The 18917-nt window shown below is 36.5% G+C and overlaps 1 protein-coding gene across 4 annotated transcripts in view; it reads right to left on the reverse strand.

Moving 5' to 3' along the window:
• The window catches only part of ANKRD28 (ankyrin repeat domain 28), a 104374-nt gene that overhangs the window by 53711 nt on the left and 31746 nt on the right, over positions 1–18917 (reverse strand). Inside the window, exons 1-2 of one of the 4 annotated variants that reach the window (XM_042474107.1) lie at positions 8358–10230; positions 7365–7448 (exon numbers count right to left, since the gene is read on the reverse strand). In XM_042474107.1, the coding sequence (XP_042330041.1) occupies positions 7365–7448; positions 8358–8474 (201 nt within the window). In that variant the 5' untranslated portion in view covers positions 8475–10230. Of the gene's footprint in view, positions 1–7364; positions 7449–8357; positions 10252–18917 lie in introns of those variants that run through there. The other 3 variants (XM_042474106.1, XM_042474109.1, XM_042474108.1) reach the window with 3 other exon arrangements.

Below are 18917 nucleotides of genomic sequence, written 5' to 3' on the forward strand. Positions count from 1 at the left end.
TTTGTTATCCCACCGCTGCCACCAATCCAACTATCCTTCTCTGGACGAAATAGATGCCTATCTGGCCCTGTCACAGAGCTAAGTCAATTTCTTCCCAACTTCAGCTCTCACAGTCCCTAACCTCTGGAGTCTGGACTGTCACTCAATCAGACCTTAACTGTCTGACAACAAAACCCATCTAACTTCCAACTGTCAGCAACAGAAAACTTTATCTCTACCCAGACAACATTCTATTGGCTGTCACTAGCCTGACCTAAATCTGCCTATTCATCACAAATGGCACCATCAAAAATGATAAATGATCTGAGTCAGGTAAAGTTAGACAGAGAAAAACTCACTAAGAGCATTCATATCAATGCACACAGCTGAAGGGGAAAGCAAGACAATAGTTGAAACGCAGGCAAATGTGATCAAAATTGTAAATTATTTCCAAAAGTAAAAGACACACTCTAGAGACGTTCCTCTGATGCTGCTCATGTGATGGACAAAAGGAACTGAGGTAAATGAGCAGGAAGTGAGGGATAGAGCTGAGTTCTTGCCTAGCTATTCTAGAAGGTTCAGAAGATACACTGCGCACATGCAAAACAACCCAATTGTGTGAGTCACAGAGACCATGAAGAAGGCAATTTACAAATGTTTAAGTAACAGCCAATCCCCAGGCTGAAATCTACACTTCATATCAGAAATATATATCTCAAACAACTGGAAGACCAACTCTGAATCAACAAGCAATAGACAAACAGACAATGAGGTATTGAGGAAGGCTGCAGGCTATTTGTTAGCCAGGCTACAACTAACCAATTCTGGTTTTAAAAGCTTTTAAAAAGCATTTTGAACAAATCTGTCTTTTAATATGGGATAACAAAATAGGTTTTTTATTACATACAAATACAATGTGCACTTGAAATAGATTATTTCAAATTTTTCTTCACTCTCAGATGTGGAATATCTGAGAACACATACACAAAACTAGGTATCTCTAATACCATTAGTGTACATGCTACAATAACTACTGTCCTAGCTGATGGGGATATTTAGTGCCTCAGAGTAACAATTTATTTCACAACTCACATAGCTCTAGACCTACAAAGCAGTTATTTTATAATACTACATGTTATAATACTGAAGAGTTTTAAACAACACCTCTGTACTTAAACTACTACTCATCTACTGTTTTGTTTTAAACAGACAAAAAGAGTTCAGACAAATATTTTCTCGAAAATCTCATTATGCCATTTTTCTTACTGTTGATTCTTTTTTGTTTTTGTTTTTGTTTTGGTTCCTCACACTATAATGTTACAAAGTTATAGTATAATGTACAAAGATTCCCGTAGCATTTTGTTGTTAAAACGTGATGTAGAAAAGCTGTTGTGAAAACAGACGAAAAAGCAGCAAATACATACTAATCTGATCATACCCTGAAAGGATAAAGCAGAAGTAATGATGTCATGAGAAACAAGAATGTAAAAACATGCTGCAACCATCTACAAACACAAAACAGCCAGAAACATCATTTTGGAACATCCTTGGTTGAAGATTGTTGTAAGAGAGCAAGCATGATAGAACGGTTGGAGTGTTGGGCTAGGACTCTGGGAAACCAGGGTTCAAATCTCTAATCAGCCATGGAAACCCACTCTCTCAGTCTCAGGAAATGGCAATGGCAAATTCTTTCTGAATAAATTGTGCTAAGAAAAACCAATAATAGAAAACCCCAAGCATTAGGGTTGCCATAAGCCAGCAATGACTTGAAAGCAAACAACAACAATGCCAAAGAGGAACTCAAATAGAGGAATAATGCTGAACGCCTTTCGACTCATTCTCACAGAAAGCATTCTTTATCATATATTCCTTGAAAAAGAGGGGCAAGGCATGCATTCAGGGTTCAGAATGAAAAGAACTCTACTGAAGTTCAAGCATGGAAACCTTTTGACATTACTGAGCAGGTGGCTGCTGCTTCTGTTGGGGATGTATACTGAAAAAAGTGAAGCACTCGGTCTCTGGTTGCTTCCATTTCAGAGCAACAAGGAACCTGAACCATACTTGAGGTTCAACAAGAAAGGAAGAGTATTATGTTGCTTTTGGGGGCATGTGAACTATGCTGAATAGCTTTGAATGTGGAAAATATCAGGGATGGATCTAGCCATTGATGAAAACTGCTTTGCGTTCAGAGTAAACCACAAAAATTATTTATTTATTTATTTATTTATTTATTTATTATCCAGCTTTTATCACAAAATGAGATTCAATGCAGCCATAAGTGTGGTAGTTCTGAAATGCTAAGACATTCTGTCTTCTAAAAGAAAGACATTTATCCAAGTAGGCAGATGTATACACCATGAGGTGCTCAGCTTAGTTACAATGTGGTGACAATGCTAGCTAATCCATAATTCCACTGGACAAACGTAGTAGTAGCCTTTTTTCACCAGCTTAGAACTGCTTTAACATCTGCTAATCAAAACATCTAACATATGCTGCCATCATTCAACAGAGTACAGCCCGCCCTCCTTATCAGTGGACTTGCTAACCACAATTTTTTTTCTTGTAAATACGACTGATAATGTTTTTAGGAAACAGAAATTACATTGAGCATAATTTTTTGCAGAAAAGCAGGTCTGCTGGCTGTACAAAATACATGTTCTGCCTTATGTGAACCTGTGTTGTCTGTGTCTTGCTGTTTTGATACTGTGAACTACCATAAGCACTCCAACAGACATGGTGAATCTTTAATTCAGTGCTATATACTAGTCAGAAAAGGTCTCAGAAGTTATATGGATTTTTGAAAAATCAATTTTTTTTAAAAAAAACATATGAATAAGAATTAAGATGTACAAGACAAAAATACATGGAGCACCATATTTGTTAAAATCCTCCAAATCATTTTCAGGCCAGTTAATTTTTGGCTTTCTTTTGCCATTAGTCATATTTCTTATTTTACTACTTTCCCCTTAATCCCTGCGTTCTGCTACTGTAATGATCAAGTGGCTATTAAGTACAACTGTGGCTGAACCAGCTTCTTTTCTGCTGTATTTGTCATCACCAAAACTGCTGCAGCTGAGATTGCAGATCTGCATAAAATATTATCAGCCCAAACAAAACAGGCAAGTAGCTAACACTGCATTTGAAGTGTGTGTAACACACACACACACACACACACACACACAAAATTTGAAGCAGAACAAAACAGGGAAACACACTTTTCACCCTACTGCAATTTTTGTGGAGACCATTTATCACTTCTACATGTTTGTGGTGATGAGCTGCCTCAGTAGTGTTCTATAGTTAATAGTTAATGTAGATATCCCCAACTAGCACTCTACTGATGCTTTTTTTAAAAACCTGAAGACTGCTTCCTTCCCCTGACAAAAACATTAACTTTTGAAATGCATTTGAAAAAGTGGAGCTGTAGAAGGGTGACCAGGACCAAAAGATGATATTGCCACCAGACATGTATTGTTATAGCCATACATCCACAAAGGGACAATGGTATGTGGAAGATGTCACTACAAAGAAGTATAAACTTAACTGGATCCCACTTCTGCAGCAGTGTAACTGCCAGTGATGAATAGCTGGCCTAGGCCATAAAAACAGAAATACTTACTCAGAAAAGTCACTATAAGCAAACAATTTTTTTTGAATAACATGATCTAGCTTTACAATGCAATGCTATGGATGTTTACTCAAAGTACTATATTGTATTCCATTACTCAGAAGTATATTTCTTTATGCTAAATCAGTACTGCAGTTTAAAAGAATGCTGCTAGGTAGGCTCTATAAATCTTTGTTTAAATAAACAATCTTAAATCTAAAAAAATTAAGGGCAAGAATACCTTTGCCACATCTGCTATAATGCCCTTTTGCATTCTAAAACTTCTGGCTCTCAAGTTACTTTAGATATGTTATTGGACACTTACTGGGCATATATACTGGGGAACTCTGGAAGAGATGGGAACAGCAGAATGAAGAGTTATATTCCTCAATTCATTCTCTGTCACAGAAATATCCCACAGGCATTTCTATAAACCAGAGGAAATTTGCTTCACTATATAGGAGGATGTGACTAATCAGTTTATTATAATCTCATTACCAAGGAAATGAAAATTCATGTTTGTGCTTGAAACATTAAGTTGATAATAAAGCATCTATATTTAGAAAGGTCTCCCTTTTCTGTGACAGGGAGTTAGATACATTTATGCTACGATTGATGTTCACACAATGCAGTGCCTCTGCACACTGTTTTTTTTAAATATAACTGAAAATGAGAACAACAGGTCCAACAAAAATGTTAATGGGTATGATTAATATCATAGCCAGAAAAAACAAACATTTTTCTCCCCATAAGCAACATCAGCTGAGGTATTCATCTTGTCAACAAATAACTTCATTTACTGCTCTGTGTTAACATTCTGCAATTCCTTGTTACTCAACTGCAGATATGAAGCAGACAATTATGACTGAGTAGTCATGAACTGCAGACCAAATAAACAAATGATAACTTTAACAAAAGGATGAACTATTATTTTACAATGCCCATAGCATAGTATCAGATGGCTCATATTCTTCCACAGACAGCACAGTCAAATTTCAAAGAGTTGATGCAGAACAATATGCCTCTAGGGGCTTATCCAGCTTCCTTTCTTATAGCATCCTTGCATCTCTCCTTGTGCCAAGGTCAAGAGACCCACAAGAACAGGATTTGACATGGCACAGAGGGATGCACCTGGAAGGAAAAGATATAACACAGTACACAGCCTATAGAGTAACAAAATTGTTTCCACTAATACACAGAATTCTGTGGCCCCTAGCCAAGGAATATTAAAATGATTAAACAATTAAGGTACGTTTTTGAGTTTTTAAAAATTCAGCTACATCAGTTTTATTTGCTATAATTTCCATGGATTTTTTTGGAAGCAGGGTCTTACCTATTTTCAAAGTTACAGCCAACAAAAACTCAGATTTATGTGCTTATTGCATCTTAATAAAGCTAAATTGCCAATCAACAACATTTCTGCAAATGCTGATTCAACAATCTGCTTCAGACCTATGAATTGTCGTGTGTACTAGCTTCTTCTGGATAAAAAAGCTTCTCTCCAATTTGCTAAGGAGGGAGCCACGTTATACAAGCATTCACTTGATTGTGCAGATCAGTTCCTACACTTTAGAAGGTATAAGTCAGAAATCCACAAGAACCCTAGTTTATCCATTATAAACAATGTGTTTCCTAGTGAGTCCCATTCCCTCTCTGCTTTGGTTCTCCCTAAACAGGAGAAGAAAATGTGAAACCATTCTAGATTACTTCCCTGGGAAGGGAGCTACAGCCACTTTCAGAAAACATACAAAGCAATGTTTGGTGTCAACAGGCATAAATAGGGAGCATGAACCAGCATCTGCTCCTCAATAAGCCAGATTTCCCTTGGATCCTGGCTTATCATGTCATCCAAACCAGCCCAATGGAGATCTCCAGCTATAGATCTGTGCACATGGTAAAACTGAATTAGGCTTGTTGCCTGCAATTAGTAATGGTTATAACAACCAATCATGCAGTTTATTGTGATCTAGTCACATCACTATTTTGAACTTTGAAATAATACAATATGTAACATACTAATTGTCTAAAAGTCTTGACATGCATAATACAATGGCATGAATAGGGAGGGATTCTACCCAATTGCATCTTGGATTACAAGAGTTAAAATCGCAACTTCCTCAGATCTTATTTGTTCGTAATCTACAGAAGCACATGAAAGTAATTCAAGCAGGTTTGCTTCTCTACCCATGGTATACTTTACTGGAAACAAATCCTTATGTCTTTTCTGGAAAATGTGTTCTCTTTTGTGTGTTGTAGCTTTGCACAAGCATAAGAAAGTTGTTACACTGCACTTAATTCTTATATTTAAAGCATACTCATTTTCAAATATTACTCTGACATTCTAATGAATAATCCTGTTTCAGCTGTGTTATTTCAGCCATTTATTCATTATGCTTTTTCAGATAACAGCCAGCATGAAAAAGGCTACCCAGTGTACAAAGAATACATTTATGTTTACAAAACTAATATCAATTACTTAAAGTTCAAAAATGTAAACCATGACTTAATTCTGGACTGCCTAGAGAATAATTCATGATTTCTCCAAAATACCTATAAATATTTCAATTCTATATATTGAATCAATTTTTTTAAAAAAGTACTACTCAAGCTAAAATTCTATAATTTTATTTTCCAAAACAATTGCAGTGTTAAATTTAGAATAATAGCAGGTTATCCTTACATATAATGCATTTTTCTGAAAGTCCCACTGAACTAAAAGAGGCCTATGTCTGAGCAGATATGTATACAATAAATATTAACTACGGTAATCAAGTTTACTACACTCAAAATAATGGTATGAACAAGACAGTTAATCATATGTGTACTTACTTGGGGAAAAGCCCCACTCAAAATGCATAAGAATTTGCTGCATGAACAGAATAACTACTATTCTATTTTCTATCAGAAAATTACTTTTCTATCTGGACTTAACAACACTTATCTTTATCCATAGTGGCATATTCTCTATCTGTAAAGAAGAACATTACTGATGCACAAGTGGAGAGTCTTGAACATTGCAGAATAATGATCTTGAGTTGGGGGAAATGACATAAGAGGGCAAATACCTTGGAACAGAGAACTGTGTGCATGAGCCCAGTGGAGACAGGTATGCTATGGGATGGGTAAAAAACCCAGGGAGATAAAGAATGGAGCAGTGCATTCTGGAAGAAAGTATTGATGATTGGCTGGAAACTTAAATGGAGCATTGCACACTGCAAAAAAATGATTTGCTGGTCCTTCTTGTAATCATGTTTAATGTACAAAATGTTTATAGTTGCTGGAATGTTTTTAGTGGCCATAAGACTGACTGCACAATATTTTAAAAGTTCCTTGCTCCAACCTTTAATTCTCTATTTGACAATGAGCAGACTTAGGGAAGGCTGGAAATATGATTATTTTCTGCCTCCTAAAATCTCATTATTTTGACATTTCTCTCCTATATGGTCCTCCTTGTCTTTATTAAATGAGTAACATGGGAATGAATGGAAAACCAACACCGGAGAAAGCACTAATTAGTGTAAGGCTTTAATACTGCAGAGTGGAGAAACCACATTTTGAGTGGCAACTTTCTTGGATGTTAATATGGCAACAATGATTTAAATTTCTTTAAAATTTTAAGATGAAAGCCCCACAACAACTTTTGCAAGATCAGAAGATGCATCTGCTTTAGCTTTTAGAAACCAAAATAGTTACAAAGATTCTAAAGAGTCTCAAATGAGAACAATAATTTAACAAAATTACACTAAATCTGTAAATAAAAGCATAACCTTTTTTTTACCTGAAAGTTGACATCTTCCTTCTTAAAAATTAGTGCACGAACTTCATCAGGGTCCCCATTAAATATAGCTTGAACAAGTGGGGGCTGGAATATAGAAACAGAAGGAGCATTTTAATTTCAAAATATGCATTAGTATTACTATATCATGCATTGAACCATGAATAGCCAAGAATAGCTATTTTAAATAAGTACTTTATCTAAAATTTGTCTAACACTTTGTTATAAAACAGTTATCTGCTTAATCAGTTGCACTAATTTCCATGAAAAAAATAATAAAAAGTAACATTTTATTAGAAAGTAATTCTACATATTGCCACAGGGGGAAAGTGCCTGGCATTAGCAGGTTGCATTTTGAAGAATGAATAACAACTGCTTTCAAAGAAACAGTACATAAAACTGTTTAGTCGGGTTTTTGATTGTGAAAAAAGCAAGGTATTCAGTATATCTATATAGTTTGATGACACATGTCCTTATTGCTAAAAAAAAAAAAAATCTGCATATACTAACCTACCAACACAGACCATTCAATAATGAAACAATCCAATTTTTAAGCCAGATCAATCAAGATTTACATAATAATAATAATAATAATTTTTAAAAATCAAGCTGGAATAGCAACCCTGTATCACATGATCTAGGTTCTTATATTGGATTTTAAGAACAGTACATATTTTATTACAGAATATATTATATAAATTCTGAAAATATTGTATAGCCAATATGTGGGAATCAATTATCTAGCAGAAGACAGAACACATGCTGTTTTACCACTACCACTCTTGAAGACAACAACCAGAGCACACAATTTGGGGGGGGGGGTCTTAACTTTAAAAATTGTCTCTTTCATTAGGACTGCAGTTAGATACATGAGTATATTACATTATGTTCACTATTTAAACAGCATAATAGCCACACTTTCTATATTCAGATATATTTGCATTTGAGCTTTGAACCGCATTTAAAAATTGGACATATTTAGCAGAATCCTCTTACCAAGCCATGTCGTGGAGGTGAAGGATGTAGAAATATGCTTTCCTGAGGCAATTTGGAAACAAATGTGGGAGAATCATCTTCCACCTCCTCCAAAACAACAATACACACACGACTCATTCGATCCGTTTGAAGATGAAAACTAGATTTGCAACAGCCTTATTCTATTTATAGCTACAACTATACAGACAGTTGTTTTCTTCTTAAACATAATTTTCTAACACTATTGCTGTTCTGTAATCTTTAAGTGATATAACTAAATTACCTTTTATTTGGCAGAGTCAGTAACCTGAGATATTTAGCTAATGTAATTTTAAAAAAAAAAAATCTATAAAATACTTCTATTACTTTATAGCACTCAAATATTAAAATATGTTTTGCTCAACCAATGTTAAAGTATATATTAAATTAGTATGAATAAATATTCTCATACTTGTTACCAAGACAGTTGTTTCTGTTTAATTTCTACAGAACAGAACTATCTAGACAGTAAAATCATTGTTATAGACAACATAACACCATTCTATACAGAATGAAACAAGAAGACAATTGCTCTGGCAGAGATGATCACAGCTTTCTCCACTCCAGAAAGGTCAGTTTCCAGTTAACAGTAGCAGGTATTCTACCATAAAAGGCATACATGACTGCCCCAAGTGTTCCAGTTTATAATTCTGTAACTAACAATCTTATTTGTCTTACTGTCAGAAATTCACCAGAGAAACACAATCTATTCTCAGCAGCTATTCAGAACTAGAGCTCCAATGATGACATTTCTTCTCCATGTAAAAATCCCTGCAATGTATGTACCACTAAGCTGCAGTACATTTACACGTGATGAGTCAGACGACAAAGGACAATGAGACTTGGATGATAATATTGCTTGTTTGATCCAGATTCCCCAACAGACCGTAACAAAGAATGCTTTACTCCAGCCATCAGAAAAGCAATGCAGAATATTTGTTTTCCACCATCACGTTGTTGTGCTGGCTGCTCCAACAGAGAACACACAAGGCATAAATGCTGGTAATGACGAAGGCTTCAACAAAATACCAAAACACAAGCACTTGAATTATTGCTTTAGACTTTTCCTCCAGAAGTAGTTCATCATTTGAATGCTTCTTTTGATCTCAGTGTGAACAGAGCTCCCATTATAGCCTTCATTCAAACCGATGTGTAAAAAAAAAAAGAAGGGGGGAGGAAGAAAAAAAAATCAGGTTCCAGGCATCATCTTTCAGCCAACTTCTTTATTTGAAGGTCTGTATCTATGCCAGTCTGCTGCTTCTTCAAGTTAAATGCTCTGTTTATCCAAATACTGTCGCCAATATAGGATTTTTGATGCAGTAGATGCTACTGCAAAACATATACAAACCTAGTGCCTCAAAAAGTAATTGCAGAGCACATTAACAGGTCACAAAATAGCATTGCAACAGTGTTCCAACTGAGCAATAGTCTTAACAGCACAGACTGCAGAACTGCAGGATGAAATGCCTAGTAATGCTCACATGTTACAGTTAGCAAAGAACTGAAGCTACTGCTCTGGATGTAACTTCCTGTAGAGAGGGGAGGAGGGAGAAGCCGCTTTTGGATAGCCCTCAAGAGAATACCCATGCCAGTTCTGTATGACTAATTCAGTTCAAACGCAAATATTCTTTTCAGCCTTTTACATTTTCCACTAAAAGCCACAAGGAAACTAGTATACTGGCACTGCTGACTAACAATGTAGGAAAATAAACAATTCCAAACACTTAAGTGCTTTCATATGTTACTGTATTCTCAAGAAAAGCTTCAGTTAAGGCTCTACATAGGGATGAAGCTTTTCTGATCACAGACTATTTAAATCAGACATCAAAAGACTTTAAAGAGACAGTCCACTAAAGCCACCTGATACCTACATAGCAAAATCATCATTACTGCTGTGCAAGAAACTTTAACAAACACAAAAATGTAGTTTTTTGGAGAAAACGTTTTTCAATAAGCTGAATCTATTTTTAAAAAATCTAACAGTTGGCGAAAGGGATTTGTGGATGTATTATATAAAATGGATCATGTGCCCAAAGCACTGGAAATACTATTAACTCAAAAGTGCTTTCTATTCATACCAATTAACCTAGCATTCTGAGATTCTCTATTTCAGAGCCATGAAATAAAATTACAAAACAAAAATTATAAAAAGCATGCAGGCATTAAAGCCCTCATCTTATCACATAGCAACAGAGGGTTTCAAGTATATTGTCAACTGAATTAGATATTAATAGATATAGTATTACAGGTTATGCAGCAGTGTTATTTCAGCTAACAGTGCTTCTTACTAACCTAACACTGATGTTTTTAAATTCTTCATTTAAAAATAACCAGAATATATTAGAACATTCACATTTTGGAAGGGAAATAATTCTATATAAAAAAACAAAGGGACAGATAAAGATTTACTAATTTAGGAGATCATGAAGTTTCATAGAAACCACGTTCTAATATTTGTTTTTTCTTGTAATTTAATGCCACTTATTCCAATAAAACTACTTTAAGCTAATACATTAAAGACTAGACTCTAGCTGTATTAAGCTTGCAGTCATATTCATACTTATGTGGGAATAAGACACATGGAACATAGTTGACCAATTCACAATGATGGTCCATGGCTTTATGAAGCCAGCCACAGGGCCTAAAACTCCCCACTCAATTCAAACTTTCACTTATTTTTAATGGGGCTCCATACACGAGATTTCCCTTTCATGGGGGGGGGGTGTTCCAGAACAGATCTCTCTCGTAAGGGAAGGGCCCACTGTACAGTGGCCCCTTCATTTTCATGGACATGAGATCTTCGGTTTTGATTATTCATGGACAGGCGACCTCCATTAAAAGTTAATGGTGAACGTGCCCATGACACATGCACATGGCCGCACACAGGAACATGCGGCCATTCAAAGCTATAGGGCTTGAATAGACACAAATTTCCAAATTCACAGGAGGAAGGGGGCAGAACAGGTCCCTCGCGAATTTGGAGGGAGGACTGTAATTGCAACTGTAATGATCATACAATATGAAGGGATTGTGTCTGCTTTTCCCTAAGCTTGGGAGAGTTTATTTTTGGTAATTTCCTTAATTCCAAGCTGTCTCTTCCACTCCTATTTCTTCAGACTTTTGCTTCTCTCATCCTTTAAGATTCTGTTTCTAAAACCACAAGCTCCTTCAGTTTTCTGCCAATCAGTAACATTACTTTTTACTTCCACTATTTCCTGGGAGATTTTTCAACTAAGGAGACATTTCCAAGACCCCCTCTCCTTCACTGCTCTGCTTAGGTCCTGAAAATTTAGATCCATGACCTCTCTGATTGAGTCTAATCATTTGGCATGTAGTGTTCTTCTCTTTCTACTTGCCTTTACCATACCCAGCATTATTGTCTTTTTTAATTAGTCGTGCCTCCTTATGATGTGGCCAAAGTACGACAGCCTAAATTTGATCATCTTGGTTCTAGTATTAATAAATAACTTGGTAGTCTTTAACCATCACAAATGAGCTGAAGAAAATATGAGGTGGAGGAGGAACGGTGGTCTGCTGCCTATATATTTCCACTCCAAAATAAAAAGCAGAATAGGTACAGTACATTCCACTTTGAACTAAAACGCTACCCTGGACCTTTCTTCATCTCTTTAACTCACATTTTCAGAACACAGCACATAGTAATTCTCTTTACATATACAGTGGTACCCCGGGATACGAAAGCACCGCGTTACGAAATTTCCGGGATACGAAAAAATACTATAGGAAAAAACTGTTTCGGGTTACGTTTTTTTTTTCGGCTTACGAAAAAAATTTTTGGTGCTTTTCAGCGCTTTTTCGCACGAAATCGCGGCTTTTAGCGCTAGCGCCTATGGCTTTTTCGGCTTACGAACGATTTCGGGTTACGAACGGCGCCGCGGAACGGATTATTTTCGTAACCCGGGGTACCACTGTAGTTTAATCCAAGCAATATTAAATTTTGATTTCTTTAAGTAGTAAAAGGTAATGCTTTGGATATTTATGTATTACATATATAACATCCAGTCAGACCTTTGTATCCCTGAGGGATCGGTTCTGGACCTCCCCCCCACCCCCCCCCCCCCCCGCAGATGCAAAAAATGCAGTACCTCAAGTCCCACTGTTCCTAATGGCGGTGTCATGTGTGTGCAGCTGACGACATGGCCACATGCACATGCCACCATGATGGACAATGGCGCCTGCCACCTCCAGATGCTTAAATCCCTGGATGGCAAGCCCACAGATAGCCAAGTCCCACTGTATATAATAATGCTTAGACATAATATACTTGCTTTTTTGGAAATCAAAACCATCACTATTTTGAGAGACAGACAGATTTAGAGTGGAGAAGCATGAGTAGGGCACACCCTCTTCTTGCCCCCAGTTTCTTCTTTCTAAGCAGCCTCCCAATCCATTCAAATCATATTTGCAAGAGCAAATCACATACTTAAAATCACACAGATGGAAAAAAAAACCTCCAAAACTAAACAAAAACAAAGGCATTGTAATTGCTGTTTGAAGAAGAAAAACAGCAGCTAAGAAGTGATAAACTACCCCATCACTCGAAGTAGCACTGAACGGTTTTGAGAAAGAATAAAAAGTTGTTAGTACATGTGTTAGCATGTGGTATATCACATGCCACTCATCTTGTGGTACTTTTGGAATTAAATTAAATTAAAATCATTTCTCAGTAACCTTACAGAAGGATGAGCATTTACTGAAAATCAAGATGATCTGTAATCCATAAAGTAAAGAACTGCCATTCTTGAAAGTTATGAGATAAATTAATATATGGGTTTAATCTCAACTGCTGCTGAGACAAAATCAGCATCACTATGGAAAAATCTATTCCTCCAGCCATACATAGAGTTAAAAACATAATGTTCTTTATACAGTTTTGGACAGTATGTCCAGAATGTCACATAGTCCTTGGTTTGACATTACTTAGGAATATGACCTTTACACAGATTAGTACTAAGAGAGAACGTACATTTACAAGTAACAAGCAATGTTTCTATTTCATAATATGTAAGTGTGGCATGTAGCCACAGTTTTTGTCACTTTTTCATGACAAAGGCAGAAAGTGCCTATTCACCACATGTAATCAATATATATGGACTATGCACTATCTGTTAAATGGAATTAATATCCCAGTAGAAAATTTCTCATACATGATCTATCACAGGCATTGCTTTTTTAAATTAATATGATTTTTAATTCATCTGAAGTGTTAAAATAGTTTTCAAATGCACTATCCAATATAATTCCACTATCATGGTGGACTCTGTAATGTAAAAATATGAGGATATAACACCGTTACTTTCTTGAAAAGAAACATTAAGAATCATTGCATTGGGTTCCCAGATTTTTCTTAGCATAGTTACTCTTGAACCAGGTGTGCTGTTTCACCTACTTGCTAGCAGTGTGCAGCTCTTTGAAAGCAGTTCCAGAATTCAAACAGATTGCATTTCAGGTTATGTAATAGGGCAAAAATGAAACATTAGTTATGTCATCTTGGTAAAAAAAAATGAGAGTACTTCCTATGTGGATTTGGCATATACACTTATGACTATATATTCCACAGCTCTCTGATATACATGAAATCTGATATAGCAGGACAATTAGGTATCATAGTGGCTGGTCACCCTGAAGTTTTAAATAGCATAAGAAAGAGGTATGTAACATTTAATTTGGCAGATCATTTTACCAAAAGCAATAACATGGACTATCTTGTCTAATAAAGTGCTACTCTACGCACCTTTGGACTCTTAATTTCACAAACAATGGATAATTAATAAATAATATAACATCCTCACATATTATGTAATTGAAGATGTCCCAAAGTATGAGAACAGTGAAAGATGTCAGCTCTACAGCTTGCTAGATTCTAGAAAGGGCATGACCACACAAGGCTTTAAAACCAAAATTTAAACTGGAGAATAGCATCTTTGGCCATACTTATAACATAATGTCATCTCTCTCTCACTGCTTTGTCTTCAAGGTATTCCTTTCCACTGATGGGAAATCTTATCAATAAGCTTCCAACATCACTGTTTTCCCATTTTCTCAGGTGTGATACATACCGTCCACTGCAGTTCTGATACTGGGTAGTCATGTTGTGTCAGTGAAATTGATTCTTCTCCTCGCCCCTCTTCTATTCCCAAACAGGCTATTTCCCATCCCTATTTCTGCAGTTTTGGACAGTTATGTCTGGAATGTCACACACTTTTTAGTTTGCCAGGGAGGGTGAAAGAGGATGTGCAGAAAAGAGAGAGTGGGACCAGTGATCGCAAAAACCAGCACCTTCACACTATTCTAGAGACATGGGACAATGAATGCTCCCAAACCGGTATGTTTCCATTTCCTTAAGTAACACGACTGCGATGAGACAGAGGCCCATGTGATAATGTCCAAAGTCACAAAGATGTGCCTAGGATACGCGTGGCAAGTATCACTTCACATATCTCTAACTTCAAAAACTTCAACTGCAGCTCTGTCTATTCAGAGAATAGTAAATGTCTCCATTAAACAGAAACACAAAACAGTTTTGACCTTCTTTTCTCAATCAGAATGAGGCTTTCCTTACAGTATAAAAACTAGATTCTTAACAGTCTGGGGTTTAAAATATTATGCTGTTGATTATGATTACAATGTATTTGTTTTATTAGTTACATTTGGTTATGTTGTAAGCAATATGAGTCAATAATTAGAAACAGAGAAGGGTGTCTGAATGTCCGAGGAGACCAAAAATCTTCTTTTTTCCAAAATTTGAACTGGCTGAATCAGTCCATTGTTCAGGAAAATCCCCCACCCGAATTACACGTAACTTTTGTTTTGTTTTGTTTTAAACTGAACCACTTTTGTAAATAGCTATTTAAGACACTGGCTTTTGATATCTTAGGGGAGAAAACCCACTGGAAAACCTTTCTGGATTACAAAAGTTTGTCTATATTCAGATACATTAGCGTTTAGCAGCTTATTATAGCTTTGCAGTGTGGTGACAGAAAACAGAAGGAAAAAAATCTTTATGGCCAAAATAGGTTGCTAACGTTACCAATGTTTGTCTAGTCAAATCAAAACGATTTAAACATTCTTGGGAGGGGGGAGTCCCAAGGATATACCAGCATTGCTACTTGGGAGGATACCACTACATACTTCACAACTTGTTACAGGAATATACACTGTTTCCGTTCAAACTATTTGGGTAATGCAGAAGAAAATGATTCATACTATTCTGGCCTCTAGAAGGGTGGGGACCGGACAGTGACTACCATTGAAAATCTTAGGCAGTGACTCACACTAATTTGGGGTATTCCTAATTTCAAGCTTTTTTACCAAATACAACATAGCAGCAAATAAATTATACAGTGCAGAGAATCAAACCGTTTCTCAAAATTCACATGGAGTTTCCAGGAGACAATATACAAGCAAAATCACACTGAGTGCAATCCTATATGCATTTAAGTGTGGGTTTAAGCCAATCTTCAGCATTGTTTCCCCCCATTTGCCTTCTTGAATTAAGAGGGTCATGAAACAATGTTTTCCTTTTTCACATAGTGTTCTCTGATTCTGTCAGCGCAAATGCTGGGGTCCAACAACCACTATCAGCAACTCAAACGAGTCCTGGGGTTAAATCAGACCTTTGTAGCAGAGCTAGCAATTTTAGAAGCTGAAGCATGGCTCCAAAAGCAGTTGAGATAACAGCAACTGGATGTCTTCAGGAACTGAAGCAATGTAGGAACCTCCGGGGACACACAGCAAACCGATGCCAGACTTCTTCTGATAAACAAAGCAAAGTCTCCCAAAGTGCTCTTTATTCACAGTGCTATAATACAAATACAGATCTCCAAAACAACAAACCATACCAAACCAACTCCTACTACAAACCCACAAGCTATCACTTGCAACCCCTGGGTTTATATAGACTCCAGACCATGTGGTCTCCCAAACCCAGTGAGTTCCTGTGTGTAACCATGTCATGTGTCCCTGTGCAATCCAGACACATGGTTTCATCATCCATGGCTACATGCACCTAGACACTAAAGTGTCCTTGAGCCAATGAGCATCAGCTGTGCTAATCAACCTTGTCCTTCTGTTGAATGCTCATAGCCAAACACACACACATCAAGCATTTCCCTGCGTGCTGTGTTTTAACCCTTCAAATCCCTGACAGATTCTTACTGCCATTCTCAAGATTCCTGTTGTTCAGTTGCTCAAGTATGTGAAATTAACACCATATTTTTCCAGTGAATGTACTGTTCATAGTTTTTTTTTAAAAAAAAATTAAGTCAGAAAGCATAAAAGCAATGTTCTAACAGAAGCGTTCTTTGTGAAAAGGCAGACCCAAAATAAATATGTACTGCCAGTTTAGCAAGGTTTACGAGATTCATGCTGAAAGAAGCCCAAACAGACAGGCGAGAAGAGAATGTTCCACTTAGTTTTGTGAAATCCACCTCGAGCAAGATTATTTTTACATGTCTTACCACTTAAGCCAAAACCTATTATTATTTTTTTATACAGTATATCAAAATTAACTCTTGTGTATTAAGAGGTCAAGAAATAGCCACTTTGCTAATCATGCATGTACTGGCTGCTCTAGTGGTAAGATAGGATACTGCACATATGTGAAAATAAATGAATTACAGTTGCCATGGATACATTTTTTAAAAAAAATAACAAACCCAAATCCTGCATAAATTACTCATCACTCCTACATCGGAACAACCTTACTTTGCAAAACCAGCCAGGGTCAAGGTTAATGATTAAATAAGAGGCATGGCTCCTAATTATTTAAAAAAAAAAACCCTTGGAGAGATTCAGGCTTCTCAGGAATATTTATTCCTCTAAGAGAGATTTTCCAGAATATCGCTCTACGAATATAAAGAAGGTTAAGAAACATTGGGAATCTCAGTATGGCTGAGTAACAAGATGCAAAACTGCAATCTTGGCAGCAATGGGAAAGCAGTACAGTCCTGCAAATTAGTAGATTCAGTACAAGAATAAATTACATGACCCCATACATTGCTCACATTATAACTAGAGACAGATGTTGCTCTTGGTTTGATTCTTTACTAATCTATTTAACCACTAAATATATTTTAGAGGAAACTTGTGCTCTCCAAGTCACTGAATTTCAATAATGCAGATAAAGTTCAGCCTGAAACCTGAAGGCTGCTGGTCTAAAGTAAGAAAATTACTGTAGTCTTTTCAGAAATAACTGAGCATTTATACAATAGGCTCAAACAACACGAATGGCGCATTATTTATTTTTCTATCCCAGCTCTTCCCCATGGACTCAGGGCTGGAATTTATAAATATTGATACGTAGTGCTATTTAGTACTTTATTCTGGAAGCCACCATGTAAATTTTAACCCTTAAGGAGGAACTAACTTTTTTTAAAAAAATCTCTTCTCAAATGTTATTCTAATACAGTACTAGCAAGTAATAAACATGCCTCCTGTAGATATTCCTCCCCACATGCTTCTGCACTTGGGGGCTTTCTGTGGGTTTTTCAGGCAAAAATAGGCCCAAAACATCACTGGTATTTAAAAAAAATAAATAGGTTAGGGGCTTTTGTGGATGGGTAGGAGCTTTAGGGTCTGAAACATGGGGTGCAGATGCTGCCCTTTCCCTACTCATACTACATACTACTCATATCCAGCCCTTCAAATTATCCTTTGCCTGATCACTTCTGCAGAGTTGAATCATGCAGGAGAGCTTTTATAAATGAGATCTGTCAATGTGCCAAATGTTACAATATGAATGTGACCCAATAGACTAGATAAATTTTTTAAAATAAATTATCTCTAACTTTTTTGTAAGCTGCATTTATATCTCATTAATATCTCCTAACAGAATTGCTGTAGAAACTACACCAAAGAGTTACTAACCCACATTTTTCCTGACCCCACATGCTAATAATTTGCAGCCAAAAGGTGGGATGGGATAAACTTACATAAAGCTCTCCTTCCTACCTACCTGGTCAGATAAGTAAAAACTTTTGTGCAGCAAACCAGTATGTGGAAGTTGCTTGCTGCTTAGGAAAACAACTCATCTAGGCTTTAAAAAGATGAGGGCTTTTTAAAAAAACTAAATGCACTGAAACTGTACAAGAGAGTGATCATTTGGAGTACTATGTGCTCTTTTGGGGTTCAAAGGCTTTTTATCCTAATTTTTTGAGTGAGGGGAGAGAGAGGAACTGGGAGGTTTAAAAACAGCCTTGAGAGTCCATATAGTACTGGGCTGCCTTAATCCTTGCCTCAATCAGATTATAGCTCTACTCATTTTTTAAAAATGCAATATTACTGACTGAAAGTTGGTTGACAGAGAGCTATTCAGAAGAGCTAGTAAGGTTACATGAGCAAACTAAGATAAAGGAGAGTTGTTGGGAGTAAGATTGACTGAGATGAATTTAGGGTATTTTGGCTGAAGAAAACATTGAGATAGCAACCGTTTCTCTAAAATCCAATCCACAGTTGAGAAATAATCCAGCCTGATACCACTTTAACTGCACTCTCTTAGTGCTAGAGAATCCTGGGAACTGT

This window comes from Sceloporus undulatus, chromosome 6, assembly GCF_019175285.1.
Source record: "Sceloporus undulatus isolate JIND9_A2432 ecotype Alabama chromosome 6, SceUnd_v1.1, whole genome shotgun sequence".
Taxonomy (NCBI): domain Eukaryota; kingdom Metazoa; phylum Chordata; class Lepidosauria; order Squamata; family Phrynosomatidae; genus Sceloporus; species Sceloporus undulatus.